General features: G+C 38.6%; 2 protein-coding genes across 2 annotated transcripts in view; both read right to left on the bottom strand.

Annotated features, from left to right (window-relative positions):
• Positions 1-1734: 1734 nt before the first annotated feature.
• Positions 1735-8963, bottom strand: alkbh5 (alkB homolog 5, RNA demethylase). The gene is made up of 4 exons (XM_007260273.4): positions 6777-8963; positions 5380-5460; positions 4996-5124; positions 1735-3531 (listed from the first exon to the last, which is right to left on the bottom strand). The coding sequence occupies exons 1-4, from the start codon at positions 7469-7471 to the stop codon at positions 3348-3350; spliced, it is 1089 nt and encodes a 362-aa protein (XP_007260335.3). The 5' UTR covers positions 7472-8963; the 3' UTR covers positions 1735-3347.
• A 1894-nt stretch (positions 8964-10857) lies between these two features.
• myo15ab (myosin XVAb) overlaps positions 10858-19980 on the bottom strand; it is a 70528-nt gene continuing 61405 nt past the window's right edge. Inside the window, exons 56-64 of the mRNA XM_049469476.1 lie at positions 19292-19386; positions 18351-18428; positions 17319-17415; positions 16669-16829; positions 16270-16403; positions 15518-15651; positions 14840-14973; positions 13105-13245; positions 10858-12977 (exon numbers count right to left, since the gene is read on the bottom strand). Of these exons, the coding sequence (XP_049325433.1) occupies positions 12876-12977; positions 13105-13245; positions 14840-14973; positions 15518-15651; positions 16270-16403; positions 16669-16829; positions 17319-17415; positions 18351-18428; positions 19292-19386 (1076 nt within the window). The 3' untranslated portion in view covers positions 10858-12875. The remainder of the gene's footprint in view (positions 12978-13104; positions 13246-14839; positions 14974-15517; positions 15652-16269; positions 16404-16668; positions 16830-17318; positions 17416-18350; positions 18429-19291; positions 19387-19980) is intronic.

Consider the following 19980-nt stretch of genomic DNA (forward strand, 5'->3'; position numbering starts at 1 on the left):
GTCAGGACTGACCAGTTTTAGTTGAAACACATTACTGTCATTATTCAAGCTTATGTTTTACTGATAACACTCGCTAATATTTTATTTAAATAAAGTATTTTTAAGAAAAATATTTACTATGATAACTAACATGATAAATTAATAATAATAATAATAATAATAATAATAATAATAATAATAATAATAATAAACTAATATAACTTTTTTAATTATTTATATTAACGTTACTTTAAAAGGACAGTCCTTTTTAAGGATTTGGGGATTTTAGTGCCCCCTCTGGTGGGGGCGTGTAATGACACACAGTATGTCAAGTCAAGTTTGTCAATACTGCGTAAAGGGCATACATAAAATTTAAATTACGTTACTCTCCTTCCCAAATATTTACGGAGCCCGTAAGGGACCGTGAATTAAAAAAATAAAAACAGAGCGAACGGTATAGCAGTTCATGCTCACGTTTTCTTTAATTCTACGGAATGATTTGCAATTAATGCTCATGATTTCTTTATTCCGTGCTCAATGTTTCTTTAATTTGAGCAAACGATTTCTTTATTTTAAGCTAACGATTTTTATGTGCACTAAGTCAGGTGACTAAGTCACTAAGCTCAGAGGGAATGGGCTCCCCCGCTGCGAGATGCCTCCTGTGTGGGAAGAGTGCGCGCAGACATTGCGGAGCTTTTTGCAACCAAAGGGACACAAATACAGTCAATTCCAGTAATGAATAAAGGAATGATACTGATGCAGGATGACTGAACCATTCATAGATAGATCCCTGTCACACACTGCATTATATACATTTTTATATAATCTTTACTTTTCAGTGCGCAAGTCTTATAGCTGAATATTTATAAAACAATATTTCTTTACGTTATATTTTTGTTGAAAATAAGAAATTAATAAACACAATTCCACATTGTATCATAGCTTTGATATAGTTTATACAACACGCATGCAGTCAGTCATCTTGCATCGGGGCTCTTATGGGTCAATGAAGGGAAATATAAATAATTTGCTGTAGGAAATTCTGTTTTTTGAGCAAAAAGGAAAACCATGAAAATTATCTAGGGTGCACAGATTGTCCACAGATAACTTCCTCACAGTGCATTACACTAATGCTGGGTAAGACCACATTTTACTCAAGGCTTAAAACCTTTTTGCTGTAAATTTCAAAAGAATCTGCTCCATGCAGCAAGATGCAACAGGATTGGGGGGTTACTTAAAAAAATTTAATCTGTAACTGGAATGTAATCTAATGGATTCTTATATAAAAGTCATCGTAATCCTTTCAATTATGTCGAAATTATTTTTTTCCTTTTTTTAGAACCACATATTTAAATAAAGAGAAAAAACAAAAATACACCAAACAAACCAAACAACACACTAAATAGTCACTATGCCCTCAATACTCCTAAGGTAATGATGGTCAGCACAGGCATCTCTGTCAGTGGATGTATCAAAGCTGGAGATCCATCGCTTAGTCCTCCGACTCCATGGAAAGGCAGTTGCTAGTCTTCACTCTCTTCTTAGTGTTGAAAGTATTGGAAAAAATAAATTAAGCTTACTTGATTAAAAGCCCTATTATTCCTTTAGATATAGAGAGGAACAGCTGGATCAGCTAGCTGTAGTCTTACAACTAGTCTTTACACCAATGCTTCAGCAAAACAACATGTATTTTTTTTGGCTTTTTCTTAGATTTTTAAAAATAGCCACAGCATGCAACAAAGAATAAAACACTCATTTTCTTTTTTTAAACTTTTATATAGCTTCTCTTTAAGTTCATTTCTTCTCAGGCCTGTACACCTTTGATGCAAAAATACACACATGTATACAACAAACCATACCTCTGTCCTTCGAGGCACAATCTCATTCAACACTTTATAGTAGAAATTCGCTACAGGCATGAGGAGCTCATTTGAAAGCAAACTCAGTCTTGCAGGTTTAAAGTCCTTTGTGTCTTTTCATAGCACTCCTCCGTTTTCAGTCTTGCACAAGGGACGTGAAATGAAATGACTACAGAGTCAGTCCAGAAGCCCTGTGGACTTTGAGCTGTGGTGGGGAGGACAAAAAGATTAGGTTGCTGTGAAGAAGAGGTTGCTTTGCTCCTCCTCCTCCTCTACTGCAAATAAATGGAACACATGTTGAATACATGTAAATTCATATATTTAAAAGCTGCTACTGCAAAATGTATATAATTAACTATGAAATAACCTTAAATGGATAAATAGCTTAGTTTAACCATCGTTTCCATGACCACTGGAAAACGAGCGCATCTGTGTGACATACATGGCTACTTGCTTGGTATAGTATAAGCAGCTGTTTCCAAACTCTGATCAAACAAATTTGCCTCAGCTGTCGTTAAAAGGACAAGCTGGACTGCTAGTATACAGTTTCAGACCTCATTCTATGGCTGGACCTTCTCCAAAATGCAAAAAGAAGGAAAACAAAAAACTCAAAAACCAAAAGGAAAAAAATGTGAGAAATAAATAACCACACAAGCGATGCCAAAGCCAAGTGAGGCTATCACAACACTCATTTCTCATGTTTCAGAAACAAATCCTTGCATATATGTCAAGACATATCAGATCATATATGACTTCACATCTTGAAAATTACTTTAACTTGTACTGTTACAGTGGGAGACAAATGAACTAAAATAGTTTTTTTCCCCGTTTTAACACATTCAAATTCAAGACAAAATCATTTTTCTGCCTCAACCGTGGTGTAAGTTCATGCCAAATAGCGTAAGATTACTAAACTTGCTCTTTTCTCATGTCATCACACAATAACAGATAAACGCTAAAAAATCCTGCGTTATAGCAGCCTCAAAAAGCACAAGAATCCATAGACATGTATTTCACAGTCCATGATTTACAAAGCTCTTCTTTTTGTTGGACTGTGTCACTGTAGAGGTCTTCTTATGATGCTTTACAACATCCAAATGGTTGTACGACAAGAAGGCTAGCTGTGACTGAGGCTAAACTGCTCTAGAGCTGAAACTGAAAGGTTCTGTCACGTCTATGCCATTCTTCATCGCACAAACATAAATAAGAATACCCACCCTCACTCCACACTAGAGTAGAATAGCACACGTCCACCATGCTTTCTGTAGCTGTAACCTATTGGTAAGTGTTAGTCTATGGTCTGGGCTTTCCTCGATATCCTTTTGTATTAATACTGCCTCATCCATCATAGTCTGTAGAACAGTCTAAACAAACTGATCAGCTTTTTAAAGGCCTCCTAAAGAAATGTCTCATAGCTTAGAGTAACCACAAAAGTGGCCTTCACCGGCAGCTGTTCTGCAGATCATTTCACTTCATGCAGATTTCACTGACTGACGGTACTGCAGCTCCTCAATGACGTCTCATCTTGACTTGGCGGGAAGGTGTGTCAGCATGTGCATGATGAGAGTGTTTGTAAAGGGACGAGGCCTCCATCCTCCTCCAGGAGTTCTCGGAACCGGAGTTCTCATGCCGATTTTGCCGCGAGGAAAGCGAAAGCCTCTGTTCTTCCTTGTCCATTTCTAATACCCGAGGCCTGAAAGGGAAAAAGAAAGGTGTGCATCAGTTTTGGGAACATAAATCATTAAAAGCTGCCTTAAATGCCATTATTATTTATTTGCCCATGTTCTTGAGCAGATGCAGACCTGTATCCTTAAATCAAGACAACCAAATGATGTGTAGGCACCAAAAAAACATTTATTTAAAATGAGCTAACTAAATTAAGTAAAGCTAAGCTAGATAAAAAGAAAATTCAAATGAGCGCTGGATGTTAATCTACACAGATTTCTCTCCTGAAAACTGTTTTATTTGGGTGAGTAAAGCACTTTCTTTTATTACTGGATAAGCTTAGATTCCCAAATTTCTCCAGTACTAAGGCTGGTGAATCAGCATTAGCGGTTAACTGCTAGCGTGTTGCCACCCGACAGCGATAAACTGAGGAACCCTATGTGCTCCCGTATGCGATATTAGTTAGTGGTTTGTCCTACGTAGCTTGTTTTAACATGGTAAACACACAGACTACAGTCCGATATACTCTCATCTAAATGGCAAAAGAGCTAGCGTGGTTTGTAGCTAATGCTATTGCTGCTCCATCAGTGCAAGCCGGGGTTAGAAGCAGGCTACAGGCCGATAATACTCACCTCTCAATATAGAAATAGTGGTTTGCGGCAGTCTCGGTGCTGGAGAACTAAACTGAAACTACTGTATAACTCTGTACTTCAGCAGAGTGGCTTTACTACTCCTTACAACCTGACTGGTAAAATTCATACACATGGCACACCAGATTATAAGGAGTACTGACCATTTTTTGGGAAAATTAAAGAATTTTATGGGCACCTTACAGTGCCAGAAATACGGTATCCTAATGTTCAATCCACCAACCATCCCAAGCTTCCCCACACAGGCTGCAGTCTGTGTTCCTTTTCTATTCCTTTTTATAAAGCTTTCAAGAGTAGAGGTGATGATACAGGACCTGCTGCTTACTGAAAATCGATAATCTGATAGTAGATCACCTCTGAAAAGCTTTTAAAGCCTTTGTCTGGAAATAATTGCTTGTAAAACACACCATTTCTGACAAGTGAGTGACCCCTTTTGTTTTTTCCTAATTAAGAAGCTTCTGTACTTTCCTGCTTCCTCCAACTGTACTATGGAAAACAATGCATAGGGCATGTGGCTTTAAGTTAAATCTTCATACATTTCAACAAGAGTGCTTTTCACATCTATGCAATTTCGTGTTGTTTTTCCAAAGAACTTTGCCAGAATATTTTGGTTCTGTAAATAGTGTGAAAGTGTAAAGTAAACCCAAGAGAGACAGCAATGTACCTGTGTAATTTGAGATGGTTAATTATACAAAGATCTTAGATGTTTAAAACACGTTTCTGCACATTGGCCAACCTACCCAGCAGACATACATATAGAAGATACACAAAATTCTGACCAATATGATACAGAGGTCTCGATACATTTTAACCCATATTGGTTAAGATGTTCATCCTCCTACCTGTGAGCAGCATCTGGGTCAGCTTTGCGATGGGATCGTTTTGCTTTAAGTTTGTGACGCCTCTCTGGAGGAGGGCTGATGGAAGGGCTCAGAAGACTGGTGTCCAGACGAGGTGCGTTCGGTCTTGTCCTGGAAAGAAAAGCATTGTGGTCAGGACTACACCTCAATCTTCCTTTTTGTAAACATGTTTTTTGAGGTCATGAAGATCCCAAAAAAGATGAAAGGACTGATTGTCTGTTCATCAGTTTTTATTAGTCCAAATATGAGACTACTCCATATGTCTCTGACTAAACCTAAAGATTTGATCAGATCATGTGGAATGTTTTCATTGAGTTTTGGATTTGTTGTGTAAACATAGTAATGGTCACATCGTTCACTACTTACTTCCTGAGGATGATGACCGCTCTCCTCTCCTTGATATCCTGAGGCCGGATGCAGTGAGTGATGTCATCAGCAGCATAACCACTGAAATGGTAAACAAAAACAAGTTAACACCTTAAAATGTCTCTGACCTCCAAACAATAATCCCCATCACAATCCTTCTTCAATCCACAATACTTCTGAAAAGAAAAAGTATTAGGAGATAATATTTTGTTGCCTTTCTTTGCTTTTCCTGGCTGGTACTTTTAACAATTAATTTCCTTACTTTCCAGTGTTTTTTAAATAGTCACCCAAGTCTGATAATTGGGGTTTTGTACTTTTCCAGATCTGGTAATAAGCTCTACAATTATTATTTTTTTTACTTTTCCAGCCATTTTAAGCCCATGAAACCCATTTCTGTATATTAACACTAAGTACAAAATTGAATCAGATAAATTCAGTGAGCATCTCATTAATGTTTTATTTTTATTGTGGGCATGATTGAAACTGTAGAAGACAATTTTTTTAAAGGAGCCAGTTTTATCTCCAGCACTAACCAATTCCTCCTATACTCTGTAAAAATTGTCAGATAATTGATCACAGAATCACACACTGTCCTGTGATGCTCTGAGGATGTTAAGTATGTGTCACTTAGGGACTTAACGAGTTAAAATCACATAGAAAGTGAACTTTACACATCTTTTAGGTTCTGTGATACATACCTTATCATGGGCTCTTTTGAGTTAAAACGTTTAAGGTTAAAAGAGAGTTTATAAAACGTTGAAATATACAGCTCTGGAAAAAAAATTGTTTCTCAGATTTTGCTATTTATAGGTACTTGTTTGAGCAAAATTAATATTGTTGTTTTATTCTATAAACTACTTACAACATTTGTCCCAAATATAAAAAAAATGCCATTTAAGCAGTTAATTGCAGAAAATGATAATTGGATGAAAGAACAGATAAGATGGAGGGCTTTCAGACATCAAATAATGCAAAGAAAACAAGTTCATATTCACTAAGTTAAGAATTAGGGAAATTGGGAATCAAAATTTGGTGAAATAACCATGTTTTTTTATCACAGTTTTCATGCATCTTGGCAAGTTCTCCTCCACTAGTAGAACATCAGCTTGGTTTGATGGCTTGTGATCATTCATCTTCTGAATAAGCTCTCCAATGAATTTCCTAATGTGTCCCTGTCTGGAAATTAGAGTTTGGGAATTCGGTACTTTCCAAATCTAGACATAAACATTGCTGTGTTTATACCTTTCTGTGTCTGTGAGTTTTTCAGGATTTTTAGGTGCTTTCGCAGATCTGAAATGAGTGCCTTTTATTAACTTTGGTACATGTTCAGATATGTGCTGGAACAGAACTTTCCTACTGAAGTTCCTGCAGGTGTGAAGCTGCAGATATCCCCTCACCTGAGCACGGTGACGCTTCCGCGGCGCACAGGGACACTCAGCACGGGCTCGGACACGCGGATGGGCCGAAACTGGAACTTGCAGCCGAAGCAGAGCGCGCTGTCGCTGAAGAAGGACACGGAGACGATGGGCCGCTCAAAGATGTGGATGGGGTCCACGTGCGAGACGATGCAACCGCCCGGCTGGTAATCGTTGATGACGGCGCTGTCCACGAAGCCCTCGGGAATGAGGCCGCGCGCCACCAGGCGGCTGATGACCAGCTCGTGCACCCAGGCGGGGATCTCGTCCACCTCGCCCTTGGAGTAGAGGCGCTCCTGGCCGGGACCGCGCCGCTCGAGCCGCGGCCCGTAGGTGTAGCCCTCCCCGAAGAAGTACTTGTTGCGCAGCGGCGCGCGGTCCACCGTGTGCTCCCGGTACAGCCCCCGCTGCGCGCGCGCCACCACCTCGTCGATCTCGGCCTCGATGCGCGCGCACTCCTCCGCCGTGAACACGGGCGCCTGAGTGATGCCACGCTTCACCTTGCGCGCCTCCGACTCGTGCTCTCTCTCGCGAACGCGCGCCTCCTCCTCGTCCTCCTCTTCCTCGTCCGAGGGCGGTCTCCTCCGGCGCTTCTCCCCGCCGCTCCGAGGCTCCTCCCGGTGCGGAGTCATGGCCTTCAGCTTCTCCCGCAGGTCCGTGAAGCCGCTCACAGACATAGTTATTCTCCCGTCACACCAATGACTTCAAAATCACTCTTCAGGTACCCATGATACGAGTTACCCGTCCTAATTCACCTTAAATCCCACATAAACCACACGTCACACTATATGACCGTGTGGGCAAGTCTTAAAATCAACCTTTACTGCGTATAACCTACAGACTGCACCTGCGTTACACTATATGACAGTCCAAAATCCCTTCTGTGTAATTTGAACAGTACTACACGGCTGTGTCACTATATGACAGTCCAGAAACCGAAATCAAAACTATGGTACACTCCTATATAACACTATATGACTGTCCTAAACGAGCTAACAGTATGTAACATAAACCACAGTAACTACAGTGTTACACAAGGGCAGTTCAAATCTAACTTTATGCCACATAAACTGTGTTGAACTGTCAAGTATCCTAGCCCTAAATTAACTAACTAAATGTTAAAGTAAACACCTAATTACGTTACACCGTATGACACTCCAAAACCAATTACATGGAACATTACCCGTAGTAAACTGTTGTAACACTAGCTAAATAACTTCGAAATCACCCTATGCAACTTAAACCTTATTAAACGCCCATGTCACGTTACACTGTATGACACTCCAAAACAACCAACTAATAGATGGCCACGTTACACTATATGAGACTATAGTCCAAATGCAATTTTAAACTATGCTAAATGCTCTTGTCACACTATAGGACAGTCCAAATAACTACTTGAAATATAAACCTTAGCAGACAGCCACGTTACACTATAGTCCAAAATCACCTCTTTGCATTAGCTAACGTTACTCAGTGTCCCGTTAAACTTGAATCACATCCTAATAAGCTTTGACAAAAATAACTGGCTTTGTGGCTACGTTTCACTCTAAATGTGTCCTTTAAAGCTAAATAAACCGTATGTTGGCTGCAGTGTTACACCCCCCGTCCCTCAGTGCCGCTATCTGCGCGGCTAGCTAAGCTAAGCTAAGCTAACGTGCTAAAGCTCCGGCTGGAGGGACGTGACAGAACTCACGCGCAGCCTCAGCGGCTACCGTTAGCATGTTAGCCGGCCGGCTGGAGGAGAGCCCCGGACCGCAGTTTTTGTTTTAAAGACTTAGATAAAAGTGGGCTGTGTAGACTCGCCTTTCTAAGCGCGTTTAAAACTCGTATTCTCTACTGAAACAACTAAAGCTCAGAGTCGGACAGTCAGACTGGCGAAGTTGTGTTGTTAGCTAAGCTATGCTAACGCTAACTCGGCTAGCGCTAGCGTTCACAGCGGCTAACTCCGGCTCGCTGAGGGAGCAGCAGCGCTGCGGTAGAGCCGCTGTATCAGCCCGCTGCTGAACTGACCGTCTGTTAGAGCTAAATCCGGCAAACAGCAGCTCAACACATCCTCCGTGTAACGATAACGGTAACGTGAAAAACAGCTTTAGAGGAAAATTAACGCCACTGTTTTGTGGTAGTGCGCATGCGCAGACAGGCAAGCCCACGGACCCTCAAGGTCTGCCTGCCTATGGACGCCGTAGAAAATCAGGTCCAGTCCCAAATATCTCCATGCCCCCTACTTAGTGCACTATATACGTATTAACTGCTGCTTTTGCACCGTGACAAGGGGCCGAGGCTGTGTCCCAAACGAAAACTACACAATAATGCTAGGAGTTTAGGAGTATGTGTATAAACTATGTGCATGTACCAGGGGCTGTATGTACTATGTACTTATCTTAATAGTGTAGGCATCGCAAGTTAGTACAATAAGTATTGTTAATTTATAAAATTATAGATGTAGCATTTCACAAAAAAAATGACTGCAACAGTCTTGCATTAAACTAATGAGATGCTTTGACTACAATAAACATTTGTCAGCAAAATTACGGCATTGTTTCCACATCAATGAGTGGCGGTAAGCCATAACTTTGCGGGTAACACAATCAACATGCATTGTGGGACATGTAGTTTTTGGTCAAAAAAACGCTTCTGACCTATTTATTTTAGACACTAAGACCTTTCACGCTCTCGTGGGCCACATAAAAGGGACGCGGAGAGCCACATTTGGCCCGCGGGCCTTGAGTTTGACACGTATGTTCTAAATAAATCAATATAACAATGCAATGTAAAAATCTGTTTTGTACAAACAACAAATAAAGAAATGCTGCTATGTCAAAAACATCCCGAATGCTCTTGCACTACTGCCTGATAATAGTACTCGTACCAGACATATACAGTCAGGCCCATAAATATTTGGGCAGTTAAACAATCTTCATGATTTGTGCTCTGTATGCCACCACACTGGATTTAAAATGAAACAACTGAGATGCAGGTGAAGTGCAAACTTTCAGGTTTAATTAAAGGGATTGCACAAAACTACCCTATAAACTAGCCCATAAAATAGCTTAGGACGTAATTTTTCCAATTAATTTTGAGCTCCTGAAATGAGGAGGCTTTGTAGAAAAATGTCTGCAATTCCTAAACGCTTCATAGGTTATTTATGTTCAGCCATTTTAATTAAACATGAAACTCTACACATTATTCTCATTAGTTTCATTTTAAACCCAGTGTGTTAATCCAAGTAGAAGTGCTTAAGTTACTTAACTTTTGCAAGGTCTTAATTGTAAAATGTAGTACTGAAGTACTGAAAATAAAAGTACAGTACAGTATGTAGTTATTACAGCAAGCAGTGGAAAGTTCTTGGAGTGAAAGGCAGAATGGGAGCAACAAGGTTTTCTTATAAGTTTAGTCTCTTGATTTTCAATCATTGATGAGCAGCTTAATCAAACCCAGTGACAGTGCAAAGCATCTACCTCTCTGGCTTTAGAGATAATGTGAGCTTGGAATGATTTTATTAAAAAAAAATTAAAACTCATCCAAAACATGTATTAAAGTAAAAGTGTAAGTTGGGGAAAATAATACTGAAAATGGCGAAAGATTTTGATGCCCCCCGTGGTGAAAAAGCATCACTTAAGTGCCATCTAGAGTGATGATAAAAGACAAATATCTTTACTGGCTGCTTATCTTGTGGGTAAAAAGCAATAAAGAAATTTTCATGCAATAAATTATGTCCTTCAAATAGACAAAGGTGTTTCTTTAAAAAAAATATTCCCTCCCCTTGAGTCACTGCCACTGGTGTTGACACTTTTTTGAATTCAGACCGACCCCAATTTATACATGTGCACCAAATTCAAACATATATGTAGTGCTATTTTGGCCCCGAAAAATAACAATTGTCTTTAAAATGTCTTAAAAAGTGTTCTTTTATAGCATCAGTCCAAGAACCACCTGAAATACTTTTTAAGAGTGAAGGGGTTAATGCTTACCCACTAAACACATCACAGGATTAATAAATCATATATCATAAACACACTTTTTAGTAAAAAATTATAATTAATTTATTTGATTGCATTTTTTCAATTCACAGATGTAAGTACAGACTTTTACAAAAATAAATAGTAAGTTCAAAATACACAAGTTACAAGAGAGAAAAGCAAAATCTTACATTCATTTTTAATTATCCTGAGTAATACCCTTTTCTTGCTTTGCTTTTCATGAATGTGTCTCTGTGTGTAAACATGTACTAAATTATACAAACATGATGCAAAAACATAAAATTATAACATACATATCTGTGTATAAATTAATACAAAAATATTGTTCATATAAAAGCTGCAGAAAGCCTAAGACTTAAAGACGTTTGCAGATACATACTATAAATGTGGAAAAGTAATCTGATATAATATCTGGTATGTGTGTGAACAGACAGTAATCTGTTATCAAGTGATTTTAGAAATACGGAAGACACAATAGCAGTTTTGATTAAAATACTTCTAAAAACCATTAACTGTGCAAAAATGTATGAAGTCATCCTTTGACATATTTGCACACTTCCATTAAAATCACTAGTGTTTTGCTTGCTCTGATTCACACTGATTCAACAGCTGGTTAGTGAAGATCCACAGTAAAGGCCTCCTCATGGAGGTTTTGAGGAAAAACAGAAACTGGAAACTTTGGAAAACCTATGTTTTCAATTGGTCTGAGGCATTTAATAGACCCAAGCACTTAGACTGTTGCTCCACTCCAGCATAGCTTGTTCTCATAAAGTTTAGAAAACCCTAAATTAGATTTCTGACCTGTTGTCGTGTTGTTGCTAAATCAAACTACAAATTAGCCTCTTCCATGTGACAAGGACTGGCCTCCTCACTGCCTGCTAATGTAATCACAGGGTTAATCACAGGTCCTTTGACATGTTTTTTTTTTTTTTGCTGTATAAACAGGACCAGACACTCCATAACTCTCATCAATGCTCACTCTTTCTGTTTCTATTCTCCCTGTCAGATTCTGCTCTCTTTTTTCTGTTCCCTGTAATTTCCAACCATGTGAGTGCTTATTAAAGAAAGGAAGCTATAGTTCACGGTATTTTGTGGATATAACAAAATACTGTAAATAACTTAAATTGTCATTTCCAAGCATGTCAGCCCTGCCATATATTTTCTTTAACCACTGCATATTTATAGTCATTGTGTTGCTTGAAAGACATTAAAGACTAATTTGCCATTGATGTTTGGTTCCAACCCATTTTTTGATGATCACAGAAAATGCAGTACTGATATTTCACTACTATTTAGTCAAATAGTCAAACTATTTTACCCCTGAGTTTATAAGATTGTAGCAAAAATACTTACACATTATACACACTGATTAGCTGTAACATTAAAACCACTGACAGGGAAAGTGAATAACACAGGTTACAGCAGCAGCTGTTAAGGGGTGAGTACTTCTAGTGCATCTAAAAACGTCATTAAAAGTTAATTTATTTCAGTAATTTAGTTAAAAATGTGAAACTCATATATTATATAGATCTATTACACACAGAGTGATTTAGTTTATTCATTTTATTGTTGATGATTATAGATAGAAAAATCAGATTGGAGAGTCATGCCATCTGCTTGTGTTGGTCCTAAGTCAGTGCAGTGTTTTCCTAGAAAATCTTAAGCACTTCATGCTTCCCTCTGTTGACAACTTTTATGGAGATTTCATTTTCCAGCAGGACTTGACACACTGCCTACACTGCCAAAAGTTCTAATTGTTCTTATACAATATTAAAATTTTCTGAGACACTGATTTAGTTTTTTTTAATTGGCTGTAAGCCAAAATCATCAACAATAAAATAAATAAACACTTAAAATAGATCACTCTGTGTGTAATACATCTATATAATATATAAGTTTCACATTTCCAACTGAATTACTGAAATAATAATAATTTTGGTGCCAGATACCACAGGAAATCTTCTGAGGACATCCTGTGGAGCTCATGCTTTGAATGGTTAGAGATGATCTGGTTGTACAAGGGAGATCTACCAATATTAAACAAGTGGTTTTAATGTTATGGCTGACTGTTATGTTAATGTGATGTATATAAAATGTGTTAGAGGAGGGTGATTTCACTGGGAGGCAGCGTGAGCCTCTTCTGTCGGAGTGACAGCAGATTCTCAATGTGCATGGCCATGACCCGACAAAGCTCCAAACCCTGCAATCAAAACACAACATTAGAAAACAGCAACAACATTACAAAACGTGTAATGAATATGAAACTTTTGGTGCTGGTATTTAACTGTTCTGTTGTGTTAATTTCATGTGTGTGTGGGGGGCATCACCTGCTCCAGCTGTAACTGGGTGACCCTGGGGTTTGTCATCTCCCCTAGCAAGATGTCCACATAAGGGTAGCTTGTTCCTGCAGTAGGCCGCTGGGTGTGTGTTGACTGAACCAGCTTCAGTGGAAACTTCACTAAAACCTCCTACAAACAAACAAAAACTACAGTCACACAATGTTCTCCTAAACAGGATTTGAATTAATCAGGATTTGAGCTAATTGCTACCACAAGTCATGATAATTACTATATTTATAACACTATAAGCAGGTCTTTCTTTCCTGAAAACTGTTTATTTGGGTAAGTAAAGCGCTTTATTTTATTTACAGCAAGCTTAGATTTCCAGATTTCCACTAAAGCTAGCTGTGGTTAGCATCTTATTCTGCCCAATAGCGCTACACTGAGGAACCCCGCGCGTTTTGGTAAGCCAGGGCGATATCAGCTATTCGGGGTTAGCAGCAGGCTACAGGCGGATAATACTCACATCTGAACGTCAAAAGAGCTGGTCCAGCCTCGGTGCTGGAGAACTAAACTTAAACTCCTGTATAACTCTGTACTTTAGCCGAGTGGCTTTATTGCTCCTTACAACCTGACTGTCAAAATTTCTACATAAAATGCACCAGAATATAAGGCGCACTGACAATTTTGAGAGGATTTTAAAAGGGTATAATTGCTTTGTTACTGAATTATTGATGTCAATGGCATATAAATGGTCTTAAAATGACAATAATATTGTTATCTTTATTATTTACCAATATTTGATTTCACATATTCAAAACTTCATATATTTGAATTTCACATGTCTTTATTAGGGGTGTGCCATATCGTATCGTAGGCAATAATATCATCAACATTTTTAATTATTGCGAACGATAAATACCCTGAAATATTGGGCCATATCACCCACCCTTAATTATCACATCAGGGTACTACTTTTTTGCTGTTTTGAACAAAAGAAAAAATCACACTCATTTCCCATTATATATCAACTAGAGACTACTAATCTAATCTAATCTAGAAACTAGATTATATCTGTCCAGAATCATTTATTTTACTTTAATTCTGGATATATGGAGATATTTGGAGTGAATTATTAGTATCATCAAATTGCCCCATAGGTGTGAGTGTGTGAGTGCATGTGTCTGTTTGTCTGTCTGTGTCTGTCTGCCCTGCGATGGATTGGCAGCCTGTCTAGGGTGTATCCTGCCTTCTGCCCGATGCCGGCTGGGATAGGCTCCAGCACCCCCTGCGACCCTTAATGGATAAAGCGGTTGATAATGACTTGACTTGACTTGACTATTAGTATCATGACATTCTGGATCATTGTTTCTGTTATAAATCTGATAAAATTCTGTATTTTTTCATATCTCAGTTAGGGGTGTGCCTCATCATATCGTATGCAATCATAAAATTTTATTTTCATTTTGTTTCAGTAGTGTATTCTTGAAATAACTTTTTAAATTCAGTGTTTTGTCATATCACCAAGAGTATTGTTATTGCTAAAAAAACAGCAAATATCGTGACATTATTTTAGGGCCATATCGCCCTCCCCTAGTCCTTACTGAACTGAGATTTCTATGGTTATATTTCCTCGCTCTGTCTGAACTCAGTTCTGTGTGCTGCATGGTGGGGGTGAAAAAGTGGGGAAAAAGTGGCGATAGTCAGTTATTTTTACACATAAAGAGCTGTAGATTTTGGACCACATGTAGATCAGTTTTGTATAAGTGTAGACAGTTCATACATGAGTGTCTGTATCCAGGAAGTGGAGGCCATTTTGATTGACAGCCAGGATGCAGGGGGTGGGGATTGTGCTGTTGCTGCTACTAAGGATGTAGAAGAAGGACGATCCAAACATGGGGAATGCACACACCAGCCCTAGAACAAAGACAGACACACAGTAATTCATTTAAATTCACTTCCTGTGCAAATAAGAAACAATGAAATGGAAATGTGTTGTCTGCCTAATTATTGAAGACCTTAATAATTAAAGACCTTGGTTTGCCTCCAGGCTATACAATTTTTCTTTACCTTTTTTCAACATTTCTGCATAATTACAGTTTGAGTAAGGCCTGATAGGGGTGCCAGATGGATAGAACATTCTATTTACCAAGTTGTGTGGGCATTTAACATTCCCTGATCCAGAGTGTCACATGTGTATTTAACATTACCACCCACAGTGGACAGTGCAGTGGATGTAAATGATCATGATTGGGGTGTCTTGATCATGTGAACAGACAAGTAACTCTCCCCACACACATTCTTTAGCTTCCAAGGCATATCACAGAGCACAGCCACTTGATATGATCATTGTTCCTGTTCTGTCAGTGTAGGTAATATTTTGTATTTTTCATCTAATTACTTCCTTAAACATGTAAGAGTACATGCTTGTGTGTATGTGTGTGTCTACTGAAGAACGTACCGAGGAACTGTGATCTGGCCTGGTGAGGATTGAGGCTCTGGACGGCGTGAGTGTGCTGCGCCACCAGGTGCAGCCACTGCTGAGGGCCCTGTCTGGTAAACAGCTGGGCTGGGATGTACTCCACTATCTCATGGCTACAGAGAGAAAGGGAGAAAAAGACAGAGAGAGACTAGATAAGCATTGTGTTAGCAAACATGACAAGTTTTTTATAGGGGTTAGAGCAACAAAAAATATAGAAATCTTCCAAACCTTTAGAAGATTTTTTAGAAATCTTTAGAAACATACATTGTGCACCATCTGTAAATAACTGTTTTCAGTCTTTAAGAGAAACTTTACAGTGTTTGACCATGTTTAGCCATTTCTTTAGCAACATGATCTGGTTGTGACACGTCCAAATATTTAGTGTTACCTCACAATCCCACCAAAGAACCCCACGCATGGCGCACCAGCTTGGCCAAGATAGACATAAGCATCTGATTGTTGAATGTTGTCAAGGTTTTAATCAGTCAGTGGCGCACCTGTGTTCTCCACTGCCAAGATAGCTATACTCCAGATGCCCATCAATAAAGATATGTTCCTAAACTCTGTCACTATTTTAACAGCGCAGGTGCAAGGCGTGAAAATATACAGTTGGCGAGGTGTAAGATAACAATGAGCATTGTGACACACCTTGCAAAGAACGTAAGATAGGTCCCAATGTCTCAAAAGCTCACAAACATGAACAGTTTAAATGTGAAGTGTTATAAACATACATAGTCGGTGCATAGAGGCTGTCCTTGGTTCTGTGCTGCAAAGCTGCAAGTTTGGCAATCTGGTTAAACTGCTGCTCGCTGACCTTCCCTGGCGGCAAAACGTTCAGCAAACCCTTCAGATAGTCTGGAAGAACCTGTAAAGATAAACAAATACATTTACTGATATAGTGCTGAAAGAGATGTTTCAGTAAGGAGAGGTGTTTTACTTGAAGAAGGACCAGTGAGTGGATGTACAAGGTTCCTGCTACTAGTGAGTAAAAGCAAGGCTGGTGTTTTTTAACAAAGTGAACAGTGAATGGAATCAGAAGGTACATATTTCTAAAAAGGGTCCAGTAAGTGTTATGTAATTTAAATACATAATGTATTCTTCTAAAGATGGTGATAATGCACGGTTCATACTTGATTGTAGTGAATTGTGACGCTGAGTTCGTTGTCAAACTTGAGGGGTTGAGCCCAAATAACCCGACGGAACCAGAAGCTGTAGTTGCTGTCAATCTGCTCTGCCTCTGTGGCGATGTCCAGGATGTATTCCCTCTTATTCAGAGGCCGCACATTTTGACCTGCAACATGCCGACAAATGTTCGCATGCCACTGTAAGATTTGCCATTCATAAACTGAAATGCGTATGCACTCAAAAGTGATGTGATAGCAACATGTTAATTAATCATGAAGGGAATTAATTCTAGTATTACTGTTTACTTGTTAGGTGTTATCATGTAAACATGGTTGAACTTTGGCCACCATGCTCATGGCAAGGCTACAAAAATCCGATTTTGCTATGAGTTTGAGTGAGACCTGATAGTGGGTGCCAGCTGAATAGGAAATTTACTTTCCAAAGTTGTGTCAGCCTTAAATATTCTATAGTGTCACATACAGTATGGACTTGGAATATGTTTTAGAAGGCATTACCACCCACAGTGAACAGTGAATTACAGGTCAGTCTCATTTAAGCTTTCATGGGATAGAATACTAGTTTCAGTCACATGACTTTTGACATGTCAGTTTATTTTTATTTACGTTAACTGAGTTGTCTGGGTTCAAATGTGTACCTCTGTTTGTAACAATGAAAATGGTGTACTCGTCCATGGCCTCCAGTCTCTGTAAAGACATCTCATAACACAACTCCTCTATGACATCTAGAGCCACCTACAAACACACACAATGCTAATATTAGTACAAACATATTCATATAAAAATATTAACACAAACATGATAGTGTAACAGAGTTGAAATTATGAGTTAATAAAATGATTGAGTTTCACCAGAATGGCTCCAATATTTAAAAAGGGGTTAGAACTTAAAAAAGGATTGTTCTATTGCCTTATAAAAACATGTGGTGTTTTGTTTATGTCATAGATTTATTTAGAAAGGCTTACTTCCTCATTTTGTTTTTCAGACATGTGCATCACATAATCAAGCATTGTAATATAACTCATGCCCTTGGATGTAAAAGTTGACTAAACTTCTCATTTTTTGTTGTATACATTTGGTCTGTTTAGATTTGTCTGATTTCAGGACCACAGAGCAGCTATTATTTTGGTGGTGGTGAGAATTATTCCCAGCACTGCAGTGCCACTGGCATGGTGGTGGTGTATGAGGTATTGCACAAGTGGATTAGACACAGCAGTGCTGCTGGAGGTTTTAAACACTGTATCACTCACTGTCTCTATTCTATTAGACACTCCAAACTAGCTGCTCCACCAGTTTGTATTGGTCATCCTCTAATCCTTCATCAGTGCTCTCAGGACACTTTTTACAGGATGCTGCCCACAGGATGTTGTTGGCTGGATATTTCTGGTTGGAGGACTAGTTCACACTGACAATGACACAAAACTTTACACACAAGACACACTAACACACCACCACCATGTCAGTCTCACTGAAAATTTTGAGAATGACCCTGTCGTCCTGTGGGGTCCTGACTACAGTCAGTAATTATAGAACTACAAAGTGCTCCTATATGCTCAGTGGACCTAAAACATGGACAGTGAGTGTTTAAACAAGGAGGTGGTTTTAATGTTATGGTTGATTGGTGTATGTATTACTACTAGCATAAAGCACAAAGTGAAAAAAATATTTACAGAGCAGGTTTTGATCTTGAGGTGCCGCTCAATTCCTCCAGGGAACAGAAAGAGCTGCCTCTTTGAGCTTCGACCAGCCTGAGGAAACACACAAACACACGGTAGCAAAAATCACATGACTGATCTGTGTACTGAGAGTGTTTGTAGAACATATTTCAGTGGAGTAATAGAGTATTTGCCCTCTTACGGATTTATTTAGTTTTTGCATTTTTGTCATACTTACCTTTTTCATATTAACAAACTTTTATATCAAACAAATATAACCTGAGTAAATATGAAAGCAAATATAAAAAGATTTTTAAACTATGATTACATTTTTTAAGGGAAAAAAACTATCCAAACCAATCTTGTCCTTTGTGAACAAGGGTTTGCCCCTCTATAAATTCACTGTGATTATTCACACTTTTTGTAAAGCTAAGTTCAATTTCACTACTAACCTCAACCAGACCTGATTACTGCCAGACCTGTAGAATCAAGAAATCACTTAAATAGAACCTGTCTGACAACATGAAGCAGATAAAAGATTTAAAAAAGCAGCACATTATGCTGCAATCTGAAGAAATGTAAAACCGATAAGAAAACAAAGTCATTGATCAGTTAAAGACAGTGTTAATGATTCAATAATAAAAAAGATACTGGTCAAAAATGGCCTCCATAGGAGAGTTCCAAGGCAAAAAACACTTCTGACTAAAAAGAACACAACAGCCTATCTCAGATTTGTATGGATTGGTTTGGATAGTATTTTCCCTTTAAAAATTAAATTACCATTTACCATTTCTTTATATTTACTAAGATTATTTTTGTCTGATGTTCAAGTTGATTATTTGATATTGGATAATCTGAAAAATATCAGTGTGACAAAAAGGTTAAAACAAAATAAATCTGTAGAGGGCAAAACCTTTTTCACACCAGTGTATATAAGTGTGTCTGAGTGTTCTGACCATAATAGCTTTGAGTTCCATGCTGCTGGGGAACACGCTCCTCCCACCAAACTGGAAGGTCTTCCTTAGGTTCTGCTCACATGCTTTAGCAATACCTGACAAAAAAAAACACAACACAACACAACACTCAGACTCAGTTCAGTTCCTTCTTCACTGCAGTTCAAAATAATGGAAACATTAGCTGTATTTATATGTAAATAATATGAATAATATAACTGTTTTGGGACAAGCAGTATATATACACTCATCAAAAGGGAGTGTCAGATTGCAATGCAATTCAGAAGGAAGATAAAGGTTACTAGGAACAATAAATAATAGAAATTTAGACTGATATGGGTGATATTTACTGAGCTACACATACAGAAGTATGTATGGCAACATGACAGATGTCTCGGCATAAAGTTGGAGAGGTTCCTAACAGTGTCCTGCGACAATCCATCCCATGCAGCCCGAATATTCCTGCAGATTTTGCATTCAAATAGCATTCCACAAATTTTTAATCAGACATCCTGTTGGAATAGCTGGACTTGACTCTGAGCACAGACTCCGGTGTGCTATTCCACAATACTTCTGTAGGTGTAGCTCCATTAATATTGCCCATATACATCTAAATGTTTAATCATTTATTGTTTAATTGCTCTTTTAACTTCCTTAAAATAGTGTTTCAGTCGTTCCTTTGGCCCAATCTT

Source organism: Astyanax mexicanus, chromosome 21, assembly GCF_023375975.1.
Source record: "Astyanax mexicanus isolate ESR-SI-001 chromosome 21, AstMex3_surface, whole genome shotgun sequence".
Classification (NCBI taxonomy): Eukaryota; Metazoa; Chordata; class Actinopteri; order Characiformes; family Acestrorhamphidae; genus Astyanax; species Astyanax mexicanus.

Coding starts and splice junctions, on each gene's coding strand:
- alkbh5 (XM_007260273.4), bottom strand. CDS start 7,471: ATGTCTGTGAGCGGCTTCACGGACCTGCGGGAGAAGCTGAAGGCCATG. Junction 5,461..6,776: donor GGAAGCGTCACCGTGCTCAG/GTGAGGGGATAT, acceptor TTACCATTTCAG/TGGTTATGCTGCTGATGACA. Junction 5,125..5,379: donor GCGGTCATCATCCTCAGGAA/GTAAGTAGTGAA, acceptor TTTTCTTTCCAG/GACAAGACCGAACGCACCTC.